Consider the following 23,354-nt stretch of genomic DNA (forward strand, 5'->3'; position numbering starts at 1 on the left):
ATAGGGAGCCCAGAAACAGCCCATGCATACAGGGAATTTTGATATATGATGGACATAAGTGGAAAATCAGTGGGAAAATAGGACTAGCCAGTTAGTGCAGCTATAAATTTGGTTGTACCTCTCAGGAAAGTGTAATTATACTCCTCCCTCTCACAAACATAAGAGAAATATACTCCATATTAAAAATTGAATATCAGGGGCGCCTGGGTGGCGCAGTCGGTTGAGCGTCCGACTTCAGCCAGGTCACGATCTCGCGGTCCGTGAGTTCGAGCCCCGCATCGGGCTCTGGGCTGATGGCTCAGAGCCTGGAGCCTGTTTCTGATTCTGTGTCTCCCTCTCTCTCTGCCCCTCCCCCATTCATGCTCTGTCTCTCTCTGTCCCAAAAAATAAATAAACGTTGAAAAAAAAAATTAAAAAAAAAAAATTGAATATCAAAAGTAAATTTTTAAAGACTTCATAGGCAGTGAAAGCAAGGCTCAAAATTGTTCATTTCTTTCACTTACCCACGTATATGTACTGAATGCCAACTGTATTCCAGACCCTCTGGGAATGGCTGGAGCTTCAAAGATAAACAAGGCAAACTAAAAGATTCAGGAAATATAGGTTAATATCTTTCTGGCCTTGTTTTAAGAAAGAATTTCTTTTAGAAAAACACAGGAAATGCTACTGTTAAATAAAAGACTGACAAAGTGACACCGAGTGGTCCTATCCATTGAGGGGACCCTGATCGGATGCCCAACTACTTTGTCAGTTACTGATCTATAGCTTGGCTGTATCAGGCCAAAACTAAAATTGTCCATCTGATTTTATAACTCTACTAGAAAAAAAATGTATCATTAGTATAAAAACCATTTAATTTATGTAATTTTGTTTCATAGACAGTATCACTCTGCTTTTCTTGCAAAAAATTACAAAACCACAAATACAAATTCCACACGTTTCGTACGTCCATCGTGTATCTTTACTGTGATGAAACAGAGCATAGTATAAAGTTCTAAAGTTAAAAACATGTCACAGGTAGACATAAAATGAAAAGATTTCCATGATTTCATTTAACTCATAAAGAATAAAGAAATCAGTAAGATGTTAAGACCGGTTCAGAGAAACAGTGATGAATATAATCCATCAAATGAACTCTGAAATAAATTTGCAAATGTACATGGGGCGCCTGGGTGGTGCAGTCGGTTAAGCGTCCGACTTCAGCCAGGTCACGATCTCGCGGTCCGTGAGTTCGAGCCCCGCGTCAGGCTCTGGGCTGATGGCTCGGAGCCTGGAGCCTGTTTCCGATTCTGTGTCTCCCTTTCTCTCTGCCCCTCCCCCGTTCATGCTCTGTCTCTCTCTGTCCCAAAAATAAATAAACGTTGAAAAAAAAATTTTTTTTAAATTTGCAAATGTACAGAAATTGTAAACCTATTTAATATACTGAAGAACAATAAACTCTAACATTCAGGGCTGTTTCCCACCAGAAAGAAGTCAAGGGCATCCACCTGCATCTGTCCCTTTGCATTGCTATGGATGGGAATAGTTTGTAATGACTCTCAAAAGAATTTTGGCAATGATACAGTTCTCTGTTAATTAACCACTACCCATACAAAGTTTCTAAATAGCTTAGTCAGTGGAAAATTAATTTAATCGTGGACACCCCTAATAGAATTATAATCCCAGGGGATCTACTAGATCATGTCCAGCATTCCACTGAAAGAACACCCAGTAATCTCTTTTACTTATTTCCAAATTTTGGATCATTTTCCTTCACAATTTTTTGATAGAATGGTGCCTTTCTAAACATGATTTTATTTCAAAATAATTTACAATGCATATGTAATACTCCAAAATACTTTTGCTTGGGGGGTGGTGTTTTCAGTGTGTGTGTGTGTGTGTGTGTGTGTGTGTGTGTGTGTGTGTGTGTTTGAAAGAAATAAAGCCTTGGTTCCGTTGTGTAATGGTTAACACTCTGGACTCTGAAAGAAATAAAGCCTTTGATCTATAAAATAGGGATTACCGGGGCGCCTGGGTGGCTCAGTCGGTTAAGCGTCCGACTTCGGCTCAGGTCACGATCTCGTGGTCCGTGAGTTCGAGCCCCGCGTCGGGCTCTGGGCTGATGGCTCAGAGCCTGGAGCCTGCTTCCGGTTCTGTGTCTCCCTCTCTCTCTGCCCCTCCCCCGTTCATGCTCTGTCTCTCTCTGTCTCAAAAATAAATAAACGTTAAAAAAAATTAAAAAATAAAATAAAATAAAATAAAATAGGGATTACCTTACATGTTAAAACAGAGTTGTTTGTTACATGTATTCAATATTAGCATGTATTCAATGCCTCCTTCTACACTCACTTTTGTTGTTTAAAATATAATTCCTCGACCCCTTTGCCCTTCGTAATCCTAAACATACTCTGAGGAGAAGTTCTCATTTTTGATCTATTATGTTCTGGACAGCAGGAGAGTTAATTTCCATAACACAGAGTGAATCTGCTCAAAAGTCTTTGGAGTATTTAATCTAAATGGAATAACATCTATTTACCATAATTTCTAGGTGGTATTCATTTAAACATTAAAAAATTACATGGCAAGAATGTTTTGAAGGCTTAATCTTATATTGAGGCAGTTTCATAGAGTATCTGGAGTTGTTGTGTAGAAAATCTGAGGCATATAGAGGCTGGAAATAGGATGGTTTTGAGTACAAATTATTATTAGTATTTATTATTATTATTATTTTGTCAGAGGCATTTGTTCTATGTGTATCTGAAAAAGCTTACAGGGTTTTTTTTCCCTTTGAAGTCAATGGGAACATCAATGATGTTTTCAAACTCTTGTAGATATATCTGTAAAGGAGAGAATTTAGAATTTTTATTTCCTTTTGTAAACTTCTTCTCACCATAAATATCATGACTACTTTCTGGCCAAAATGGGAGATTTCCAAATTTTTCTCTTAGATATTTTGGAACATCCTAGCATAAGAATGAAGCAGGAAAACAATACTAGTTTGGAGATAATCTCTGGTCACCAATTCCGCATTATACTAAGTTATGCTATAGTCATGCTATATTTAAAGTTATGCTTATTTAAAACAAGCTAAACAGAGATTAGAGATGAGACTTTCTTTTTAACCATTTGACTGAGAACCCCACTGAATAGAGTCTCACCTAAAAGACAGTAGACCCGAGTTTTCTCAGTTATTGGTGGCAAGGGTTAACAGACCAGCAAAACTATGTGGTTGAACTCAGATTATAGTCCCTACCTGAAATACAAAGCATTTCTGAACTCAGGCATGGAGCCATGGAATCTCCAGGCCACAGAGGGGAGATACAGAGGAGGATCTGAGAGTTAAGACTGTGTGTAAATTCAGTCCTCATCCTACACTCCACCTCCACCCTTCCTCAGATCTTACAAACGACACCAACCTGTTGGGCAAGAATGACCAGACTCAAAAGTTTAAAATAAATGTCTGCCATTTATTAGATTTGTTTTTTAGGAAGGAAGAAGAATACCCATCAGGCAGAGGCTGGGAATCACTCTCTACCCTCTTTAACACATCAAAATCACAGGCTTTCTTTTATAACTTAATATACCTAAAAAATCCTTCTAAGACTTGTGTTGATGAGCAGTGGAGAAAGTGAAACCGGAGAAGGAACAATGAGAGAAGCTGATGGTGGACCTTATGAAATAGCGAACATCAAAGACACTATTTGATAAGGATGCTAATAACGATCAAAATACAGACAAATACACATTTGAACAAAGGAAATTGTTGAGAAAAGCAAAGGTGGATGGCCTTGAAGATCCCTAAAAGAGTAAAAAAAAAAAAAATGTACATTCAAGGGACTAAAACCTGAAGGATTTCTTGATTAGTTAAGATGTTTCACTTTAAGGAAATAGTGAACCCTCTCCTTTTGGTTATGCAAAAGCTGACTTCATCATTAAATGGAGATCAGTTTGAGTTGGAACCAAAAGCACATGTTAATGGTTTGGACATGGTGACTTGAGATGAATTGGTGGATCTAGAATGATTCCCAAGTTTCTGAGTTGAGCAATGGGATGAATGGTAGGTGTCGATTACTCAAAAGGGAAGACCAGAGAAAAGCCAGGCAAACAGGGTGGAAATTCAGTTTAGGACACTTGAATCTGAGAGAGCTGAGAAATCCATGATAACCTAGCAAATACATAATTCAATATGGGGGTCTGGGCCTCAGAGATGTTGTCTGGGTTGAACATGTAAATATAGAACTCGCCCAAGATCACACAGCTTCTGAGCAGTGATGGGGAACAGAGAACAAACCCTTCTGACTCCATATGCATGTTTCTTTCTTGAAGACATGGAGAAACCAAGGAAATGGGAATCTGCTTTAAGCCTAGAATTCCACAACCGTTTTCCCTTTACAAAAACCTCTGAAGTAGAAAGTCTGAAATATTACTCCTGTGCTGAACCTGGGACCAATATATTCTTTTAAATATTAAAAGTTGTGTCCAATCATGCTACTTATTCCAGAAAATTTCTGCCTCCCTTCTTGAAACCTGGCTTCTGTCAAGCCCCTATCCCCTGTCTGACAAACACGTCTGAATGTCAGTGGATCTCAAAGACATAAACGTCATTAAGATTTCCCACCAGACTTCTAAGTTCCATGAACATTAAAATCCAGCTGTATAGATTGGTCATTTAGTGAGTGCATGGCCTTTGGTCCATCTGCGCTGAAATTGTCATTTGTCTAATAATGGGAAACATTATGAAGATTATTAAATTGTTATTAAAATAATCCAGACTCAAACTTCTAGAAGTTTCGATCCAAAGAGGGGGAGAGATGAAGCATTAGCCATGGAAAAGGAGTCTACATAACACAATGAGTCTACATAGTCACTTAGTTGTGACTAAGTTTGGAGTGGAAAGTTAATATCCCTACATTCTCAGGAATGAAAGGAATCTTAAAGGTTATCAAGTACAGTATCCAGCTTCTGTTTGAATTCCCTTTCTCTCACCATGACCACAACCACCTCTGTCTCACACCCAGAAATGGTCCTCCAGACTCGAAACCAGAAGAATGCTCAGGGACAACCCTGCTTGGTCCACTTTCCAACACCTCTACCTCTCAGGAAATGTTGCCCGAATTTGTCCAACAGATTCCTATACTCAGTCCTCGTCATCCATCTGTCTGGTTCTGGTTCTTCCTGAGGACACCACATCATACCAAACAGGCCAGGATGGTTGTCTGGATATCAAAGACAACCATCTTGTCCTCGTCGTAATCTTAACGACGTTTTACTCAGAGGACTCAGTGATCTCCCCTACATATTCATTGGATAATCCAGACTCAATACAGTCGTCACCTTCCCCCTGCTGCCTAAGAATGAATCACAGCCCTCTTGGTGGTACCAAAGCAGAGCCGAAATGTGATTTCCTCCCTTCCTTGGCACCCTCAACATCTACCGAGCTACTCTCGGATCCTATTTGCTTTCTTGGCCAGTGTCCTTTCCAGTACTCTGTTGCTCCCCAGCTCCTGCCTAACCTTCCCCTGTCCAATGATGACGGCTCACAGACGAAAGACACACACGTGAGAAGGAATGCGTTTTTATGGAGAGGGTGTTCCAGAATGAGGGAAGAATTACTCCAGGGGGAGGTGGTATGGTTGGTGATCTTCAAATTTTAGAGTAGCTTGAAATGTTTGTAACTGACAGGTTGGAGTCGGAGTCATAATCCTTCACATTGTTAGAACTCGCTATTTTCACAGACAGTTTCAGGCAGCACTTTTGATCACTTGGGCAGGTTAAGTATTGAATTTCATTTTTTCTGCAGGTGTTTCTGCACATGCCGTGGTACAGCTGGCATGGAATCCAAGGCTCTTGGCTGTTGCCATAGTAGGATCTGAACAGGTCACCTGGGGAAAACATAGCCATGTTTAGTGTCCTTGCAGCAGTGATAACAGGAGCGGGGAAGCATGATTTCGAGAGAACAAGCCCTGAGAGTATTAACAGGATCCGGAGTCAAAACCACCTTGGTTCAAATGTGGGTTCCGTCATTATAACTCGTCATCCTTTAGCCAGATACTTTGGTTGGCTAGCCCACCGTTGCATTGTTTTCACAATGGGTGTAACAACGTTTGTGATGTTAGATTAGCATATGTAGCGTGCTCAGAAAAGTAGCTGGCACATAGTAAGAAGTAATTAAATATTAGACACTGTTGCTGATATGAAAGGCTTTTCCTGAGGGTCCAGGGTTTCAGGGGCACACACTGGACGTGTTCTCAAGTGTCTGTACAGAGGTTCGCTTCTCACACAGAGCTCCTTCAGGGGCATGCAGGGCACGCACATTCCAGCCCCTGCGCGCCTTTGTCCTTTGAAGCATTTGAGCAAACACATACCACGCACGTTTCTCTTTGTACCTTGGCCCCACAGAAACAGATGCTGCGTGTACCTGGGGAGCACACGCTGGAGCACACGCACAGGCACAAGTGCACACGTCAGCATTCACACATATATTGAGCATATACACATGTGCTCACTGTACAAACCTCTGCCACGCGCTTTCCACAAATGGCTAAAGCCCCTCACTGACCACCGATAGCTATATATCAGTCATCCAAATACGTGCACGTGTACATGGGCTCCTCGGCTGGAAATACCCCAGTGACAAAGTTCCTGACACTCACTCAGCTTTCTATAAATGCTAGTCATCAATAGATTTAGTTACTTATTACAACTTTCAAAGGCAAAGGAGCCATTAGAAAGAAAACAGGGGCACCTGGGTGGCTCAGTCGGTTGAGCGGCCGACTTCGGCTCAGGTCATGATCTCGCGGTCCGTGAGTTCAAGCCCCACGTCGGGCTCTGTGCTGTCAGCTCGGAGCCTGGAGCCTGCTCCGGATTCTGTGTCTCCCTCTCTCTCTGACCCTCCCCCATTCATGCTCTGTCTCTCTCTGTCTCAAAAATAAATAAACGTTAGAAAGAAGACAGTACTAACAGTCATATCATACATCCAGCTTCAACCATGTGTCAGGCATTTTACAAATGATATCTCATTGAACCTTCATAAAAGCTTATTGTTACTGCTATTCTTTAGATGAAGACATTGAAGCTCAAAGAGAAATCTTGTTCTGTCCACATTTCTACAGCGTTGCACTTGACCCGGCCTGGGATTCAATTCTTCTCTATTTGATACTAAGCCCATGCTCTTTCCTCTCTGTGTGACATTGCCTCCCTATATGAGAGGATTTCTAGGACAGGGTGGCGTCTTCCTGCGTGATGTCTTTAGGCATAAGGACTTCTTCAGCTATCAGTAGATAGTCCAGACTCCATAGCTTCACATTCAAGAACCTTTTCAACCACCCACCCATCCCCTCATTTCACATCCATTTATCAGCACTCACTCTGTGCCAGGCCACATACTCAGTGCTAAGCACACAGAGGTCTCCAGTGCCCACCCACATTAATAAAAATTGGACAAGCAAATTTGACATTGTTTTCTGCCTGGCAAAAAGAACATTCTGTTAATTTTGTGTCAACAGAAAGCAGGACTTCACCAAGTCTAGGTGAAGTCAGATAATGTGAGGAGAAAGAAAGTATAAAGTACTCTGTCTTTAATGGCAGACATCCCATAGCATCTGGGCACTGATATATATATGGACTTCCCCAGAAATTGGCACTCCATCCCATGGAAGGCACGCAATTGCTGCGGCATCAGCCAGCCTGCTGGTTAACCAGAACAAGGAGGTAAAAAATGGCGCCCCTTCATCCATGTTCCAACATCAGGGTACCGCTGCATTTCCTACTTTAATCCTTGCCCTCATCACGGAACCCCTCCCTCTCTTGGCATCATCCTACTTACAAAAGGAGGAGGTCTGCAGGGCCCCGCTAGAGTGATACTTACACTCTTCTGGCTAATATTTGAACTGGTGGACTTTTATCTTCTCCCAAATCCAGTGGATGGGAGCCAGGGCACCCAAGGTCACCTCCATCACCAGAAGATGGATAGGAACACAGATAGCAGGAATGAGGATCAGGCAAGCTGCCTTTCCCTCACTCTCCACATGGGAAGCAGGTCAAGGCAGACCCAGGAGGATTCTGCTTACAGTGGCTAAACAAACAAACAAAGGTTTTGTTATAGATATTTCTAGTTTCTCAATCCTGCAGCTATGCTAACCCTATATAGTTCCCTGCCATTTCAAATTGTAACATCCACGTTCATTTAATGTCACCTGTGATCATCCTTCCATCTCCAAATTGAAGTTAAAGATCTGCTTTTAAATATCAGCTTTGCCTCTGACCCTCTGTACTCTGTACCCAGTCTCCCCATGTTCAGGAATGGGAATGAGAGAGTTTGCACCAGATCAGGAAATCTCAACTGTGTTTGTGAAGGAGGAGGTTAATAAGATGGGTCATACTTTATAATAACTTGGGGAGTTGTTAAATATACTCACATCAAGTCTCTAGAGATTCTGACTTGACAGGTCTGAGAAGAGGCCAGAGGAGGGGTGCTGTGCATGAGTTTCCCAGAAAATACGGGCTCCTGCCTGAAGTGAGAGCTACAACCCTGCCTGACCTTCTCACATCCACCCATAGACATGGCCCGGCTCATTCACCCACTTTGGACTTGTATTAAGGGCAAATTAAAATATCATAAATCAAAAAATAAAACATATGCTCTAGACTCTAACAGTTCCATACACAGCCAAAAGCAATGTTATACATGATTTCTTTGCCACCTGTGCACCCCAAACATGATCCTTCCCCACCCAACTTGTAAGGTTCTTTATATATATATATATATAATACATATAAATGTATATAAAATACATAAATATTTTATATATTATATAAAATACATAAATAAATATTTAAATATATATAAATATATAAATTTTTAATATATAAAATTTTAATTTTATAGATTAATTTTAATTATAAAATTTATTTAATTATAAAATTTAATTATAAAATTATATATTAAATTTAATTATAAAATGTTAATCTAGGGCGCCTGGGTGGCGCAGTCGGTTGAGCGTCCGACTTCAGCCAGGTCACGATCTCGCGGTCCGTGAGTTCGAGCCCCGCGTCAGGCTCTGGGCTGATGGCTCGGAGCCTGGAGCCTGTTTCCGATTCTGTGTCTCCCTCTCTCTCTGCCCCTCCCCCGTTCATGCTCTGTCTCTCTCTGTCCCAAAAAAATAAATAAACGTTGAAAAAAAAAATTTAAAATGTTTATCTATAAAAATGTATATATATTTATAAATTTATATATTTTATATATTTAATAAATATATAACATATAAAATATAGAATATATATTTATTTATATCTTAGGCATAAGTCATTTATATGTATTCATTAATTCATTCAATAAACGTACTCTGTGCAAAGCACTCACCTCAATACTAGGAATACATAAGTTGCAAAGACAGAGTCTCGGCTTTCAAACACATTAATTTCCTAAGTATATGTTTTGGGGTGATGAAAGGAAAAAAATGACTTTGGTTACCCCAGAAAAGTTTGTCCGGAACAGTTCCTGCCCATGAACTGCCGGGTGAAAGTATCAAATAGTTAGTAGGGAGGCAACACTATGTACAACTTGTGAAGCATGGAATACTTGTCTTCCTTTGTTGTTATCTGCAAACTTACCTGTGGTTTTTACCACTGTTCTAACATGGGAACTGAACTTTACGGAACATGAGGACAAGTGTCTCTCAGGTGAAGAGGATGAAACAGAGTGAGAAATAAGGGGTAGGAGAAAGTGAAGTAGGGAGAGGGTGGGAAGGGGAAAGAGAAGTAAGAGAGGGAGGAGAAAACAGTAATTCTGAATTCAGTCCCAAGAAAAGAGACAACCTTGGCTCTCTGTGGGGCTGGGATGAGATTATTGCCGTGTCTTTCTGTACATGTCAAAGTTTAAGGAGAGCCACTTAAGGACATTCCAGCCTCCCAGTTTCATTTTTCCTCACTGCCTACAGTTATATTTATTGCTTTTCAGTGCTCCCCCCCCCCAATCACACCCAAGAAACTTTTTTAAGAATTTGAACATAGTTACCAGATTATTTTTCACGCAGCATTCACTCTCCCCATTTCAACAGCCACGGCTCTGCTCTGATGAATGCAACTGTCTTACTCAAGCTTAATCACCCCCCAAACTCAGGCTAAGCCAACCCCTGCCCGGACACACCCCACATATGCCCAGCTTGAATAACACACCTACTTGAACAAACAGCTAACTCCAACTTGCAGCTCTGTCTCTTCTCTAACCACCTAAGGCCAGTTATAAAATTGAACACAAACAGGATACTAGCCAAGCCACCCAACCCAATTCACAGCATTAATCCAAAACACAATCCCACCACCAGCTTCACCCTAACTTTCAGTCCTACCCAAGTCCGCCCTCAGCTCCATTCAGCAAAAATAGCCTTCCCTCTCCAGACTACACCAGAACATCAATCCAGACCAATCCTATAAACAGAATTGCTTACCCCCTCCTCATGCCCACTCATTTTTCTAATATTACTCTCTCTCTAAGGTCATATACCATCCCCACCACAACTCATTCTCCCAAACTACCATTGATTCATCTGATAGCTCCCAACTTGGATCCAATCTCGCACACCAAACACATGAATCAATCTATCCTCCCAGTGACAGCACTACCTAAAATGCCTCATGCTTCGATACTCCACTAGCCCAGGAGAGAAGAAGCAACAACCTCTTAAATTTGTCTTGGCAGAGCGGAACCAGGGGAGATCTTGACATGAGATGGACCTTGGGAGTGACGTTCCCAACCTGTTTGAGACCAGAAAGGCTTTAGGTAGTGCCTGTGATATGTGAGTGGGAGTCATCTCGGAGGTCATCAAGAGAACAATACCACACGCAAGACCCCGGAACCTTTGAGAGAGGCCTGAGTTACCTGGAGTCTTAGGAACCAGGATCAGGAGGATGGAAATGGTCATTAAATACGGCTTCATGACTGACATGTCCTGAGAGAATGGAGGGCTCAGGTGCAGAGGACAGAACAAAGATCACTGCAGCAGAGCGATGCCCTGCCTTTATTAGTTTTGGAAATGGGCCAGGGTTGTGTGCAGTGAACTAAGAGGGATGAGACATACCTGAGGTCAGCCAGGCAGAAGGATCACATGCATCACATGTCTCAGCTGGGCACTCTGTGAAAGTGTGGGAGATGTGCCAGCGGCACCCATGTTGAAGTGGGCCTTCCTTCCCAGAAAGAAACAAAGCCAACTTAGAGGCAGTTGGCATTTTGTGTGAGACAAATTTGAATGAATGAACGAATGAATGAATGAATGGCTCAAGCAAGCAAGCAGTGAGAAAGTAATACATAATTATAAGAAATAAGGAATCCTTCCTTAAACATTTGTCTTTATCCTCCCGACAGTAGAGTGTCTCCCTCTGTCAGAAGTACTTATGGTATGTCCAATCCTGTCCTCGGCATCATGGACTGAAAAAAGAGAAGGAGAAAGGGAAGGGGGCTGGGGGGAAGGCACTGATGAAAGAAAAGATGGAGAAGAAAAACTGAAGGGGAAAGTGTAACTGGGGGAAGGGAGGAAAAGACATCAGGCAAAAATAATGGCAATTCATATTTACCATGAGTCTACCACGTGTCAGTTTCTGTACTGAATACTGTGGTCTAGATATGAACACTTATGACAACACCGTGAGGTTAGGTAATATTTTCTACATCACGGATGAGGACAAGAACGTTTGAAGAGGTGATGTAACATGCCTAAGCCGCCCATCTTATGGGACATAGAGCCTAGATTAGAAACGATAGCTGTCTGAAAGTATGTGCCTTTGGGGTTTTTCATTCTTCCAGTGAGTGGAAAGACAGAAATGAGAGATAAGGCAAAAACAGAATCAACTGCTAAAAATCGGAGAGTAATTCACTATTCAAGACAATAAGTTTAGTCTGAGGAATTCAGTGCTCATCGCCTGAGAAATGAGAATGAAAGAATTTTTTAGAAGAAGCCACACTGACTCCAGTGAATCATGTGGAAGATGGATGGGTGGGATCCAGTCTTTTGAATGGAAATCTGGAAATGAGTGAAAAGGCTCTTTTCAAAAGTCTAGAATAGTATTGCCACATCTTGCCACAACAAGGCAAATGGAACAGGACTGGTCCTCCCAAAGGTAAATGGAGTTATACTAGCCCTCCCACTAAAGCAACTGTAATACTTGAAAAAACAGGGAAAGAGTGACTATTTCAGTTACTGAATTCAAGACAGAGCAGAAATGAAAAGGCAACCTACCATGGGAGAAAATGTTGCAAGCCACATATCTGATAAAGGGTTAATATCCAAAATATAAAAGGAACTCATACAAGTCAATAAAAAAAAATAATAATCCAATTAAAAAGTGGGTAAATAACCTGAGTAGACATTTTTCCAAAGAAGATGTTCAAATGACCAACCGTCACATGAACAGGTGCTCAACATCACTAATCATCAGGGAAATGCAAATCAAAGCCATGAGATATCACCTCACACCTGCTAGAATCACTATTATCAAAAAGACAAGAGGTAACAAGTGCTAGTGACGATGTGGGGAAAAGAGAACCTTTGTGCACCGTTGGTGGGAATGTAAATCGGTACAGCCATTACGGAAAACAAATGATTCAGCAATTCCACCTCTAGATACACACCTGAAAGAAATGAAATCACTATGTCAAAGAGCTAACCGCATTTCCTTCCATGTTCATTGCAGCATTATTTACAGTATCCATGAAACAACCTAAGTGTTCATCAACAGAAAGTGAAAAAAGGAACACTCAAAGAAAAGCCTATGCCTGGCCAAAGGATTGGGGCAAGGGTAGCCTAACAACAGAAACCGTCTTGGCAATACTCCGCCTACTCCAGCCTAACACCAATGGGAAAATCTCACTCTTCCTTTCCCCATGGTTTCACAAGGCTTTCACCCCCTACCCATGGTGTTCACCCCCTCTCTATAGAAGCAGTGCTCAGGCTTCCTCACCAGGTGATGTTGGTGGGGACATATGGGGAGGTAATCTTTCATCTCCTGAATGGCAGAAGCAGGAGTGGCTGTGATTCCCTTGTGGAGTAGCGTCCGCTAAGCTCAGGGGGCAGCTGAGCTTCTATCTCCATCCACCATCAACAGAGACTGAGTAACGTAGTGTAAGTCAGGGCTAGTGTAAGTACTTTCACATTTGCCCCACCCTGCTTTGCCAGGATAGTAGCAGCAGGATCCAAAGGGGAGGGTAAATATATACGAGTGCCCAGCCTTCAAGCTAGATCTCAGCAGAGGATTTCCTGCTAAGAAGAAGAAAGAGGAGAAGGCGGAGGAGGAGAATAAAAAAACAAGCACAGGGGCGCCTGGGTGGCGCAGTCGGTTAAGCGTCCGACTTCAGCCAGGTCACGATCTCGCGGTCCGTGAGTTCGAGCCCTGCGTCAGGCTCTGGGCTGATGGCTCAGAGCCTGGAGCCTGTTTCCGATTCTGTGTCTCCCTCTCTCTCTGCCCCTCCCCCGTTCATGCTCTGTCTCTCTCTGTCCCAAAAATAAACGTTGAAAAAAAAAATTAAAAAAAAATGAGTTAAAAAAAAAAAAAGACAGGCTTGACTTTATTTCACTTGACTCAGAACTGACTGCTAAAGACCCTACGAGGGGCCATTTGTCAAAAAGAAAAAAATTACAGGCATATATTTTAGTCAGAGCTGCCTGAGGAGATAAATAACAGTTGAGGGAAAAAATAGATTAATCAAACAGCTTCAGAGGAAAGGCTGGAGAGTGAGATGTCCATATGGGCTTTGAAAAACTCTGACGCATTCACGCATGCAAAGAAACAAGGAAGTATGACTCATACATGGGAAAAAATAATCAATAACAAGTGTTCTAGGGGAAGCCCATACATTGAATCTTGTAGACAAAGGCTTTAAATAAGCTATTTTATTTAAATAAGTCCAAACAAGGAAAGACACCATGTCTAAAGAACTAAAGAAGACAAAAATAAATAAAGAAGACAGAAGACACCCATGTCTATTTTCACCCAAAGTGATCTACAGATACAATGCAATCTTTATCCAAGTTCCAGCAATTAAAAAAAAAAAGAAATATGCATTCTAAATTTCATATGGAATCTTAAGAAACCCTGAACCACCAAAAATAATCTCAAAAAAGAGCAAAGTTGGAAGCCTCATACTTTCTGATTTTAGAACTTGCTACAGAGCTACAAAGCAGTGCATTACTAACATCACAGACTTATAGACCAATTGAACAGAATAGAAAGCCCAGAAAGGTATCCTCATGTGTATGCTCGGGTAATTTTTGACAAGGGTGTCAAGACTGTTCAATGGCGGAAAGAATCGTTTTCTCAATAAATGGTGTGGGGAAAACTGGATATCGATATGCAAAACAGAAAAATTAAGTTAGCCCTACCTTTTACATATGCAAAAATTCAAAACTGATGAAATACCTAAGTATAGGAACTAGAACTATGAAATTCTTGGAAGAAAACAGGGAGAAAGCTTCGTGACATTGGAATGTGCGATGATTGTTTTTGGATATGACAGCAAAAGCACAGATAACAATAGAAAAGTAGGTATGTTGGACTTGATCAAAATGCAAAACTTTTGTGCATCGAATTATTATTAAAAATTGAAAAGCTGGGGCGCCTGGGTGGCGCAGTCGGTTAAGCGTCCAACTTCAGCCAGGTCATGATCTCGCGGTCCGTGAGTTCGAGCCCCGCGTCAGGCTCTGGGCTGATGGCTCAGAGCCTGGAGCCTGTTTCCGATTCTGTGTCTCCCTCTCTCTCTGCCCCTCCCCCGTTCATGCTCTGTCTCTCTCTGTCCCAAAAATAAATAAACGTTGAAAAAAAAAATTAAAAAAAAAAATTGAAAAGCTAACCCATGAAGTGAGAGAAAATATTTGCAAATCATGTATCTGGTAAGGATATTAATAAGGCATAGAGTAGTAATATCTGGATTATCTATAGAACTCCTACAACTCAACAGATCCCTGATTTAAAAATGGGCAAAGAGTGGGGCACCTGGCTGGCTTAGTTGGTTGAGCATCCGACTTCGGCTCAGGTCATGATCTCTCGGTTTGTGAGTTCGAGCCCTCTGTAGAGCTCTGTGCTGACAGCTCAGAGCCTGGAGCCTGCTTCAGATTCTGTGTCTCCCCGTCTCTCGGCCCCTCCCATGCTCATGCTTTGTTTGTCTCTCTTTGTCTCTCAATAATAAATAATCGTTGAGGGGCGCCTGGGTGGCGCAGTCGGTTAAGCGTCCGACTTCAGCCAGGTCACGATCTCGCGGTCCGTGAGTTCGAGCCCCGCGTCGGGCTCTGGGCTAATGGCTCAGAGCCTGGAGCCTGTTTCCGATTCTGTGTCTCCCTCTCTCTCTGCCCCTCCCCCGTTCATGCTCGGTCTCTCTCTGTCCCCCCAAAAATAAAATAAACGTTGAAAAAAAAAATTTTAAAACATTTTTTTAAATAAAAAAATAAAAATAAAAATGCGCAGAGAACTTGAATGGACATTTTTCCAAAGAATATATACAAATGACCAAGAGCACATGAAAAGAGGCTCAAAATCACAAATCAGTAGGGAGATACAAATCAAACCCACAATAAGCTATCACTTCATACCCATTAGGGTGGTTTTATTTTTATTACTTTTTTTTTTCAACTTTTGAAACAAAAGCGTTTACTCTCAAATGGTGGCCCTGTCTGTGTAGAGACATGCCTGTCCACATAACAGAAGTTGGATGGTGTGCGACTACATTCACTCTGAAAGCTCTGTGATGACACGTGGCGATGGTGATGACCTCATTGTGATGAAACGATCAAATGATGCCTTTTTTTCCCAGCGGCCCATCTCTGAGCTGAGTAGTTCAAATCTGATAGCGAGCGAGTTCTCAGATCTGTACTTAGTGTCTTCAAAGATGGGCAATCTGAATTGTTGCTCTGGTGATATGTTCATGAAGATCTTCTTTTTTTTTTTCAATGTTTTTTTATTTATTTTTTTTGGGACAGAGAGAGACAGAGCATGAACGGGGGAGGGGCAGAGAGAGAGGGAGACACAGAATCGGAAACAGGCTCCAGGCTCTGAGCCATCAGCCCAGAGCCCGACGCGGGGCTCGAACTCACGGACCGCGAGATCGTGACCTGGCTGAAGTCGGACGCTTAACCGACTGCGCCACCCAGGCGCCCCCATGAAGATCTTCTTAATGCTGTCTGCTACGAACCGGATAGTTAACTCTCCCTCAAACAATTTTTTCTCATCGTTTAAAATTTCCTCTCTTCAACTGGCCATACAGAGTTATAAATATGTTTTCTAGTTTTGTTTCATTCCTCAATTTCTATTTTTGGTTGTTCTACCAAGCTAGCCGCCTTGATTTTTTTTCCCCCTCCATTTAGAAAAATGGACTACATCCTATTGTATCCTGCAGCCCTTACTTGTCACCACTAGGTATTCCTAGGGGAAAACATACAACCATGTCTATTTTTTTAAACATAATTTATCGTCAAGTTGGCTAACATACAGCGTATACAGTGTGCTCTTGGTTTTGGGGGTAGATTCCGTGATTCATTGCTTATACACAACACCCAGTGCTCATCCCAGCAAGTGCCCTCCTCAATACCCATCACCCATTTTCCCCTCTCCCCCACCCCCTCAGGATTTCATTTTTAAAAAATGAAAATAACAAGTGTTGGCAATGATAAGATTGGAACTTTATACACTGCTGACGGGAATGTAAAATGGTGCAGTCCTATGGAAAACAATATGGTGACTCCTCAGAAAGTTAAGCATAGCATTACCATATGATCCAGCAATTCCAATATACTTCAAAAAAAAAAAAAAAAAAAGAAAGCATGGATCCAAACAGATGTGTTTGTACACTCATGTTCATAGCAGTATTATTCACAACAGCCAAAAGGTGGGATAAACAAGATGTTATGTATACATACAATGGCATATTATTCAGTCTTAAAGAAGGATAGAAATTCTGACACATGCTACAACATGAATGAATCTTGAAGATATTATGCTAAGTGAATTAAGCCAGTCACAAGAGGACAAATGTTGTATGCTCCCACTTACATACTAGAGTAGTCAAACTCATAGAGACAAAAAGTAAATTGATTGCTTTTACTTTCAGGGGGTGGGGGGGTGGGGAGAAGGGGAGAAGGGGAGAGTGGGGAGGGGAGTTCGTGTTTAATGGGTACAGAGTTTGTCTACTGCTAATGCTATTCGAGTCAGGTGTAACTTTTTGACCTAGCTGTTCAGTGGCCAGATCCAAAATGAGAAGTGAACGTGACTGCCTTGCCGTGCATAGAAGATACTCATCCTCAGGCTGCCATAGCTAATATTTCTATTCCCAATGCTGACTTAATACAGTTCACTAATAAACCCATATGAGAGACACATGGGGAAATATAAAAGCATATTATGCAATAGTCACTCCTCACGAGATTTTAGAGGCTATGTTGTCACAAACATAAAATCAGCCAACCAGCCGCACTCATAGCTCTAAATGCGAGCTCTACATTAGCCACCGGTCTTAAAGTGAATACCTCTACTGACAGTAAATATGTGTGTGAGGCCTGCATACTATTTGGATGAAGAAAGTCTTTCGAATATCGGCGAGTACTAAAATATCACGTGGAAACGGATTGCTAGTTTATTAGAGTCATTGCAGTTGCCCCAACAATTTATGTAATTCCTTGTAGAACTTATACCAGATGAGACGAGCTATCTGAAGGAAATGAATTTGCACAAAAGTGTCTACTAAGGTTTGGACTGGGGAAATTGAAGTTTTGTTACTTCTGTCCAGGGACTCCTATTCACAGTTTCAGATATGTGCAACTCCCCCAGATTGGAAAACTGGAAATCAAGGAGAGCTAAGAAAAGCACCATAGGAATATGGGGATTACCCCATGAGATTATTCCCATACCCCAATTCTACGCATACATGGCTTTTCATGCCTTCTAACCAGCAATATCATTCAAACAAAATGAATACACTGAAAGCCTTGAAATTATACCACCCCTGTAGAAGGACCAAATCAGTAAGTAATACAAACATGTGCCGTTTGTCAGAACATTACATGCAACAGCTAAGTTACATCAAGGAAGCCCACTGAGGCCCACATTACCTAGGACCTGGTGATAGCTGAATATTGTAGAAGTTCTGCCATCAGAAGGTAATAAATACCGTTCAGTAATAGTATATATGGTTTCTAGAACGCCAGGAGTGTTGCCATTGGTTAAAGCAGATGCTCAAATAATAAGCAAAACCTTACTGAATTTATCATCCCAATCTTTGGAATTCCTAAACATCTAGAATCCAGAAGATGAAGTCACTCTACTTCTATGGTAAATCAGAGGATCTGTAAGAACTTACAGACACCAATAACTTATCACGCTCCTTATCAGCCCCAGTTTTCCAGAGAAGTAGAATACATGAACCTTACCCGAAAGAATTCTTTGGCAAAATTATATCAAACCGCTAGTTTATGGTGATCAACAGCCTTACCTGTTTCTGTGAAAATTAAGGCTAACTCCCATTTGCAAGTATGGTATTTCTCCCTTTGAGTTAAGGTTTGGAAGGTCGATGAATTTAGAGGTTAAGGATAACCCCTCACCTGATAAAATGGAAAGAAAACACTTCAGATAGAAAAGATTTGCTTGTTTCCCTAGGCTCATTCCGCCATCGTGTGGCCAGATGTATACACAGTCCCTTAAAAATGAGTTTATCCTGTTTATAACCTAGCAATCTTTAGTCTCCATATTTAAGGCCTCTAGGAGAACCAAATGAACTGTATTTTTTAGTATTACTGCTGCTAATATGAATCAACTTTACTTGAACATAGTGGCCTTTACCATTCTGGAAAATATTTACAGAGGGGCCAAAAGGACCAGGATTGAACTCAAAGAGCCATTAAGTACTAGTTTAGAAAGAATCAGAACCAGGACTGGAATTACAAACTCTTATCCTATAGAAATACTCATCAACAACTTAATACGTTGGGGCAATTGTGGAAACATATCATTCGAAGGTAAACAGGATAGAATCATAGTCGACCACAGGAGTAGCAGTAGGAACAAAACTAGAATGAAATTGAGGCAGAATTTGGAATTGGACAGCTTGAAATGAAGTTCTGTGGCAACAAAATATGGCTAAAGAACCGCCCCAAGCCCTCAGCTGTAAAACCCAAACAACTAGCTATTCAACAATCACAGGATACACTTGTTGGTGCTGAACTACGGGATTGTACCTGCTTATGGAAACAACTGGTATTGGGCATGGAGCTGTCTATGGAAAGATTACAGGATAATGTAAAAAGGTTGGTCATACCATAGATACGAGAGCAGAAAGTTGGGATTTGCAGACTGAAACTACTGAAAGCTGAACCAATGTAACTAATTAGACTAAAGGAGGGAAGTTTTCTCCTACGTTGATGTGGAAGAAGTGTGTTTGATGGATGCCTGTCGTTCAAGGACGTGGGGACACAGAAGACAGGCGCTATAATCCAAATGTTACTGTTGATACTGAAAATGTTAGAAATGGCAGATCGGGCATATTTGTCCCCAGGATTTAGAACAAACAGCCCATTTTCTTACACTAATATTTTTATAGGTACCCTCTAATGAGCACCTCATAATCAAATTTTAATGATCAGTAATATAAAATATTGTGTTGGGGCGCCTGGGTGGCGCAGTTGGTTAAGCGTCCAACTTCAGCCAGGTCACGATCTCGCGGTCCATGAGTTCGAGCCCCGCGTCAGGCTCTGGGCTGATGGCTCAGAGCCTGGAGCCTGTTTCCGATTCTGTGTCTCCCTCTCTCTCTGCCCCTCCCCCGTTCATGCTCTGTCTCTCTCTGTCCCAAAAATAAATAAATGTTGAAAAAAAATAAAAATAAATAAATAAATAAAAAATAAAAATAAAATAAAATAAAATATTGTGTCATTTTGGAAGGATCACTTGGGAAGATGAGACTATTTCTGTGGGCAGTGATTTAACTTGTAGGAATAATTGATGGATATTGACCGGAAATATATTGGCCCATGCAAGAAAAATGTCTACAGAAAGCTTTAGACAACTGAGTCCCACATGTTGATGGTACATTAGGTATCAGTTGGGTTAAGCTAAAAGGAGAGCTGACGAATAACTCTCACACTGTAGAGCATTTAGAAAACCAAGCTACTAAAACTAATCAACAGTTTGATAAAGCAGAATTCTTTGTTTTTTTAACTTTTAATGTTTATTTATTTTTGCGAGAGAGAGCAGGGGAGGGGAATTGAGACAGGGAGACACAGAATCCAAAGCAGACTCCAGGCTCTGAGCTGTCAGGCATCCCCGATAAAGGAGAATTCTTATGCATAGATAATCAAGAATCTGCTTTAAGGGGGCGCCTGGGCAGCTCAGTCGGTTAAGCGGCCCACTCTTGATTTCATCTCAGGTCATGATCTCAGAGTTCGTGAGTTTGAACCCTGCATGGGCACTGTGCTCACAGCGCAGAGCCTGCTTCAGATCCTGTCTCCCTCACTCTGCCCCTCCCCTGCTTGCTGTCATTCTCTGTCTCAAAAATAAATAAATGCTAAAAAATAAATAAAAATAAAAATTATTTTTAAAAAAATTTAAAAAAGACAGGGCGCCTCGGTGGCTCAGTCGGTTAAGCAGCTGACTTCAGCTCAGGGCATGATCTCGTGGTTCGTGACTTGAAGCCCCACATGGGGCTCACTGCCATCAGCAGAGTCTGCCTCGGATCCTCTGTCTCCCTCTCTCTCTGCCCCTCCCCCCCCAAAATAAATAGATATTTAAAAAATGTTTTTAAATTAAAAAAAGAATCTACCTTAACTATACATTGTTAAAATGATATTTTCAAAGGCTATTTACCTAAAACCAGTATTCTTTTATTTATTTATTTTTTTAATTTTTATTTTTGGGACAGAGAGAGACAGAGCATGAACGGGGGAGGGGCAGAGAGAGAGGGAGACACAGAATCGGAAACAGGCTCCAGGCTGCCAGCCATCAGCCCAGAGCCTGACGCGGGGCTCGAACTCACGGACCGCGAGATCGTGACCTGGCTGAAGTCGGACGCTTAACCGACTGCGCCACCCAGGCGCCCCAAACCAGTATTCTTTTAATTTTTAAAAATCATCCTATCATAATATTAATTATGGCTTTAGTATGTATACTTCTTTGGGCTTGTTGGATGTATAGAATATTAACAGTTTAAAGAGAAATCAACACTACAGTGCAAATTGTATGGAGAATCTGCTACTACAAAACAGTATCAAAAGAAGAAATGAGGGGCACCTGGGTGGCTCAGTCGGTTAAGCATCCGACTTCAGCTCAGGTCACGATCTCCAGGTCCGTGAGTTGGAGCCCCGCGTCGGGCTCTGGGCTGATGGCTCAGAGCCTGGAGCCTGCTTCCGATTCTGTGTCTCCCTCTCTCTCTGCCCCTCCCCCGTTCATGCTCTGTCTCTCTCTGTCTCAAAAATAAATAAACGTTAAAAAAAAAATTAAAAAAAAAAAAAAAGAAGAAGAAATGATTGTAGGGAAACTGAGTTTAATAGACCCTTACTGGGGTATGTTGAAACATGGGACTAATCTTATGTGCCACATACGCTGTCAGGAGCAAACCCAAGAGGTAATAGAAAGAATCATAAAGAATAGAACATCAAAGCAAGACTGGTTAGGAATTATAAAAAACAGGATGTGATGGTAAACTCGGTGTAAATACCAATGCAAATTGGGTATCTGCTGTTTACTAAAAGTAAACCATGGTTTAGCTGAAGTATTTTTATTATTCTATTTACCCTTCTATTAGATTGTCCACAAGAAATCATTATTTTCTTAGCTGTGCCACTAAAATTTAAAATATACATGCTTGAGTTATCAAAATATAGTATAAATTAGGAAGTTTACCATTTCTTAGAGAATGTAAGAGCTTTACAACAATTTAACCCATATATCCCCTCCCAAATTACACCTTGTTTTGGTCATGTTTTTACAGTTTAAAACCATGTGGTATAAGTGGGGCCTGGGGGCTCAGTTGGCTAAGTGTCTGACTTCGGCTCAGGTCATGATCTCACAGTTCATGGGTTTGAGCCCCGCGTTGGGCTCTGTGCTGACAGCTTAGAGCCTGGAGCCTGCTTCGGATTCTGTGTCTCCCTCCCTCTCTGCCCCTCTCCCGCTCACACTCTGTCTCTGTCTCTCTGAAAAACAAATAAACATTGAAAAAATGTTTTTTTTAAAAAAAACTTGGTTTTAATATTACTGTTTTATATACCTACCATTCATTCAGATTTGCTCACAACTTTTTCAATGAACTATCTTACCAAAGTGTGTATACTACATTCAGTGAAATACACAAATAAAAAATGTACAACACAGGAATTACCCCAAGGTGAATACACTGTGTAAACCCCACTTAGGTCAAGAAATATGATATTATTTCCAACTCAGAAGCCCTGATTTTGTTCCTACCCTGTCACTGTCCACACAGCTCTCACCAAAGTTAATCACACTCCTAAATTTAATTCTGTCATAGATTCACTAATTGGATTTGCCTGTTTTTGAACTTATATAAATGGAATCCTACATAACTAGGCTTTTGTGTCTGGTTCACCATTATGTTTGTGAGAGTCACATGGTGATAGGCCTTGGATATTTTCCAGTTCGGAGTCATTTATGAATAATACTACTATGAATAAATACTATGATTCAAAAAAAATTTTTTTTTAATGTTTACTTATTTTTGAGACAGAGAGAGACAAAGCATGAGCGGGGGTGGGTCAGAGAGAGAGGGAGACACAGAATCTGAAACAGGCTCCAGGCTCTGAGCTGTCAGCACAGAGCCCGACGCGGGCCTCAAACTCACGGACGGCAAGATCATGACCCGAGCTGAAGTCGGACGCCCAACCGACTGAGTTGCCCAGGCGCCCCTGAATACTACTGTTCTTGCTCACATCTTTTTATGCACATATATAGGCATTTCTGTTGGAGAAATTGATAGGTCATAGATAAACATGTGATGACCTTTTCTACCTACAGTCAAATAGTTCCCAAAGTGGTTGTACCATTTTAAAACATCCCACCAATATTTGATATTGTCAGTCTTTATTAATTTTAGCCATTCTGGTGTTCATGTGTAATGGTAGCTCATTGTGGTTTTAATTTGCACTTTTTCAATAACCAGTATGATTGAGAGCCTTTTCTTATGATCATTGGTCATTTGGCTATTCTACTTTGTGAAATGTCTGTTCAAGACTTTGACCTTCTTTTCTCTTGCAGTCTGGTCTGAATTTTTCTTAATGATTTGTAAGAAATGTTTATGGAGCTTGGATACAATATCTTTGTTGGTTATATGTTTTAAAAATAGCTTCCATGACTTTTATTTTCTCTATCTTACTGACATCTTTTTGTTCAACAAGTGT

At 41.2% G+C, this 23,354-nt stretch overlaps 1 protein-coding gene across 1 annotated transcript; it reads right to left on the reverse strand.

The window, feature by feature from the left end:
* Positions 1–5,538: 5,538 nt before the first annotated feature.
* On the reverse strand, positions 5,539–10,925 carry DEFB116 (defensin beta 116). Its single transcript, XM_025932561.2, has 2 exons — positions 10,859–10,925; positions 5,539–5,861 (listed from the first exon to the last, which is right to left on the reverse strand). Exons 1-2 carry the CDS (start codon positions 10,923–10,925, stop codon positions 5,623–5,625), a joined length of 306 nt encoding a protein of 101 aa, XP_025788346.1. The 3' UTR covers positions 5,539–5,622.
* Between the last annotated feature and the right edge of the window lie 12,429 nt (positions 10,926–23,354).

The sequence above is a fragment of the Puma concolor genome, chromosome A3 (assembly GCF_028749965.1).
Source record: "Puma concolor isolate L17-30 chromosome A3, mPumCon1.1.hap2, whole genome shotgun sequence".
Classification (NCBI taxonomy): domain Eukaryota; kingdom Metazoa; phylum Chordata; class Mammalia; order Carnivora; family Felidae; genus Puma; species Puma concolor.